The sequence below is a fragment of the Triticum dicoccoides genome, chromosome 1B (genome assembly GCF_002162155.2).
Source record: "Triticum dicoccoides isolate Atlit2015 ecotype Zavitan chromosome 1B, WEW_v2.0, whole genome shotgun sequence".
Classification (NCBI taxonomy): domain Eukaryota; kingdom Viridiplantae; phylum Streptophyta; class Magnoliopsida; order Poales; family Poaceae; genus Triticum; species Triticum dicoccoides.
This window is the reverse complement of record NC_041381.1, coordinates 508,342,100-508,346,745: the sequence shown is the minus strand read 5'-3', so window position 1 is coordinate 508,346,745 and position 4,646 is coordinate 508,342,100. Positions and strand designations below refer to the sequence as shown.

The following is a 4,646-nucleotide window of genomic DNA, read 5'->3' as shown; positions in this document are numbered from 1 at the left end:
CCCCCAACGCGCGGAGGAGGAAGAGCAGGGCCCCGCCGCCGCCGGCGCCGGTCAGGCGAGCCCGGCCGTGCCCCCTGGCGGCGGCGAGGGAGGAAGGAGGAGGAGGGGAGACCGGAGGCGGCGGGATCTGGGCGCCCGCCCCGGCCGCCTCGCGGGTGGCGGCGCGGGCGGGAGGGGGGAGGGGGAACTCTAATTTTACACAAACGTCGATGGACAACGGGAAAATATCGGGTGCTTCGACACCTTAGATGCTCCATGATACGAGCTTCTGGGAGCCGTTGGATCTCAGATCCAATTGCTCCAATGGACTCTGAACATTTTACAAAGAAAAAAAACTTCATCAGTCTGAGAATTGCGCACAGGTACAAGAGCCCCTGTGATGTTGCCGGATTTTTTAGATTCAACGGCCAAGGAGCTCGCATCACCGGAGCACCTGGGACTTGGGAGCACCTGAATCTATCTCGATGGACAACCTCATCGCACACGGTTCAGTTTACAAACAGTGTGCATGCATGCCATCGTAAACTATTACCCTTTTTTCAATCGTATACGTTATTTCGACATCGCACATGGTTGGAATTGCGGCAAACAGTCTTTTTCTAACCGCGTGTGGTTGGGGTGAAGGGGGTGGTGTGCGTCTAGAGTAGTGTGAGGTGGCCATTTCGTCACTGTCACCACTAGGTTATTTATTGCAGTGTAGCCACCGGTCGGAGTGTCAACTAATGCGCCATTATGTTAAATTATTGAATGAGATCTCTCTTGTGGGTAGGGTACAATCTCTCTTTCGCTTTTCTTTTCTGCGCTTTTCTTTTCTGAAGGCATGCAAGTGAGGCGTAGTTTCAACGTGGAACAGAGGAAGCCATCAAGTTCAGCTGGTAAAATTTGGTCATGTTTGTTGCATGGGGGAGCTGCATTGAATTTATTGGGTGTATTGCGTTGTACGTACGTTTATGGGCTGCACGAGCTCACATTGTGGCAAACACCATTTGCAGGATTAGAGCCCCATCCAGATCTAGGTTTTCCCTTTGCTGCTGGCTAGAAAGGACATGCAGATCCAAAGCCTACATGATTTTTGTTGTTTTACATATAAGAGGGATGAAAGCCTTTTCCAATAAAGCCTGCATGATTTTTCTTCACGCAAAAAATGAGAGGATCTTTCTCTCTCCCTCTCCCTCTCTCTCTGCTGCCTACTCAATTTACTCAATAAATCGGCTAAAAAGATAAGATGAACAATTTCTGAAAATGAGGCCGGTTCTCGTTCATTTCCTACGCGAGAGAAGAAATGATTCACAAACGGAAAGGGCACAGTGCCGACTGTCCTGAAGTGCCGAAGAAGCAAACATACAACGTGGTGGTTCATGCAATTCATCTCTTCATTGCTATTGGCGGCCATTCAATGTGCCATGCATGCCTCTGAGCTAGCTGCATTCGTGAACGGATAAGCGAACATCAATGTAGATAAAGCTTGCTTGCACATATGAGATCTCAATTCGCTGTGCGACTGCTGCAGCACTGATATACGTAGTACACACAACTTTACAACTGGCAGCATAGCTGTGTCAGATAGCCGTTGTGTGCAGTAATTACCAAGTTGGCAATGTGTCCTGCATGTACTACGTTGCTGCTACCTCTCCCAAGTGCATATATAGCACACCCGGAACACGAACGCTCCAAGCAGTGCGACAGCGTACGCATCACACAGCAAAATCGGCCATGGTGACCTTCACGGCGCGCCGGAGCGAGCCAGAGATGCTGCCGCCGGCACGGGCGACTCCGCGGGAGACGAAGTCCCTGTCGGACCTCGACGACCAGCGCACGCTGCGCTACTACGAGACGGTGATCGGCTTCTTCCGCAGCAACGCGCTGCCCGGCAGGCCGGACGACCCGGTTAAGGCCATCAGGGCGGCGTTGATGGAGGCGCTGGTGTACTACTACCCGATCGCTGGCCGGCTCAGGGAGGACGGCGCAGGGAGGCTGGTCGTGGACTGCACGGCCGATGGGGTGGTGTTCGTGGAGGCCTACGTGGACGCGCGTCTGGAGGAGTTCGGCGAGCCGCTGCTGCCGCCGTACCCTTGCGTGGAGGAATTACTGTGCCATGTCGGCGACACCAGGGCCGTCGTTGGCAAGCCTTTGCTCTTCATGCAGGTAAAAGAAACTAGGTTTTCTCCATGCATGCATGTGTATTCGGGAATTCGTTCTTTTTCAGGAAAGGTACGCATAGTTTTCAATTTCAGTTTCCGAAAAAATTCAGCAACAACCGAAATCACCAAAATTCAGTGAATTTCATTAATTTCGGTTTGCATTTCGACCAAAGGGCCGAAATATTTGCTTGAATTCAATTAAAATTTTGAATTTTTAAAAAAATATTCAAAAAAATATTTGAATTTTCATGTACTACTGAAATTTCCAAAATATTTTGCCCGAAACTGAAATATTTCAGTGTCTACTGAAATTAATGAAATTCAGTGAATTTCACCGAAATCTCATTGAAGCTAAAAACCATTACGACACATATATCTAAGTTCTAGTTTGCCTAAAAACAATGTTATTATTATTGTCGTTTGTGTTAATTCACTGAGCAAAGTAAAAAAGACAACTAGGAGATCTAGCTATAGTAAAAAGGGCTACAAAAAATTCACTGTGGCTCGTCTCAACAGCATTTTGATGCCTTCTCTCCTTCTCTCATCCATGTAGGCACTAATCTTGAATCATTATCGACATGCACGCAGGTGACACGACTAAAATGCGGAGGGTTCGTCCTGGGCTTTCACATTTGCCATAACCTGGCCGACGGCTTCGGCATGGCTCAGTTCATCAAAGCTGTGTCCGACATAGCACGTGGAGAAGCGGCCCCGACCATTTTACCCGTGTGGGAAAGGGAGCTGCTCACTGCACGCAGCTTATTACCCATCACCCGACTGTACCCAGCGCACGAACAACAAGCAAACGGCTCAGGGAGCACAGCTCGCGACATGATGCTCTCGGTTCCGCCGCAGAGCATGGTCGCCAAGTACTTCCTCTTCGGGCCAAGGGAGGTGTCAGCCCTACGAGATCGCATACCGGCGGGCCACCCCGCCCGGTCCGCCACAATCTTCGAGCTGGTGACCGCCGTGATGTGGCGGTGCCGCACGGTCGCCCTCGGGTACGAGCCCGGCCAGCGGGTGCGCCTCATGACCACCATGAACGCCCGCGGGAGGTGGAACAACCACACCCCCATCCCGTGGGGGTACTACGGCAACGCGCACGTCTCCCCCATAGCGGAGGCCGTCGTCGGCGAGCTCTGCGTGCAGCCGCTCGCCGACACGGTGGAGCTCGTGCGCGAGACCAAGCGCGGCATGACCAAGGAGCGCATGGAGTCGATGGTGGAGACGGTGGCGTTGCTGCGGGAGTGGCCGCCTTCCACCATGGACAGGATATACGAGGTGTCGGATGTGAGATGGATGGCGGTGAACGTGTTGAACTTCGGGTGGGCTGACCTGGCCGGCGGTGGTATACCGTTGGCCGGGGATCTCACTTCCAAGCTAGGGAGCGATCACATGTGGTGCAGGAATGAGAATGGTGAGGTCTCGACCGTGGTGTCAATGTTGCTGCCGAGGGAGGCGATGGACAGGTTTACAGAGGAGATCGCAGTATGGCTGAGCCACAAAGATGACGAGAAGAATTTAGGAATCATGAGCTCACTCTAGCGATGCATATCATCTCGGGGTTATTGAAACTTCACCAACTATTGCTATTGGAAGGTCATGAAGATCAACGGCATTAACTATTCCGGTGGTCCATGTCACACGCACATATATATGTATGTTCCCGTCCATTAATTTAAAGTTTGGCTGTGCAATTTAGTCAAAATTATTATATTTAGAACGATTCAATTCATCCCACATTTGATCAATTCTTTGTATGCGTGACTCCATGAATTTCAGTCTTCGCGTTTCTACGAGAAATGCATTCTTAATGAAGCATACTCTACTTTTAAATACTTCCTCCGTTTCAAAATATAGTGCGCCCGCGCTTCTCGAGGTCCAACTTTGACCATAAATTTAACCAACGAGACCAACTGCGGCGGGAGAAAAAATTATATAATTAAAAACTTCTTTCGAATACGAATTCACTGATATAATTTTTGCTTCCGTCGCAATCGGTCTTGGTAGTTAAATTTACGGTCAAAGTTGAAGCACGTGGATAGAGGAAGCACTACATTATGGAATGGAGGGAGTAATTAAGTTTGCGAGCCTTTGTACACAATTTTGTTACCAACACTTCGGCCTTCACTGTGGACGTCACAGTATCTGTCACGGCCTTCTATGTGTTTTTAGTGTTTACTACCTCCGCCCTGGTTTATTGGTCCTCATTGTAATCTGTGTTAAATTTTGATTATAAATTTAACTAATGAAATGTTTATGCATATCACCAATAATTATATTATTGAAAACTATATTCAAATGTGAATCCAACAATATAACTTTTGTTGACATGCACTAACGTTTTATCAGTTAAATTTTTGATAAAAATTTAGCACAAATTACAATGGGGACTAATAAACCAGGATGGAGGTAGTACTTTTCAAAGACTTATTTCAATATAGATGCAAGAGTAGGTATGGCAAATAAAGTGTACAAGTAAATAATAAACAATAAAGTTTGCAA

General features: G+C 48.6%; 1 protein-coding gene across 1 annotated transcript; it reads left to right on the top strand.

Moving 5' to 3' along the window:
- Positions 1 to 1,663: 1,663 nt before the first annotated feature.
- Positions 1,664 to 3,881, top strand: LOC119345240 (acyl transferase 1-like). The gene is made up of 2 exons (XM_037615395.1): positions 1,664 to 2,145; positions 2,730 to 3,881. Exons 1-2 carry the CDS (start codon positions 1,714 to 1,716, stop codon positions 3,684 to 3,686), a joined length of 1,389 nt encoding a protein of 462 aa, XP_037471292.1. The 5' UTR covers positions 1,664 to 1,713; the 3' UTR covers positions 3,687 to 3,881.
- Positions 3,882 to 4,646: the final 765 nt, after the last annotated feature.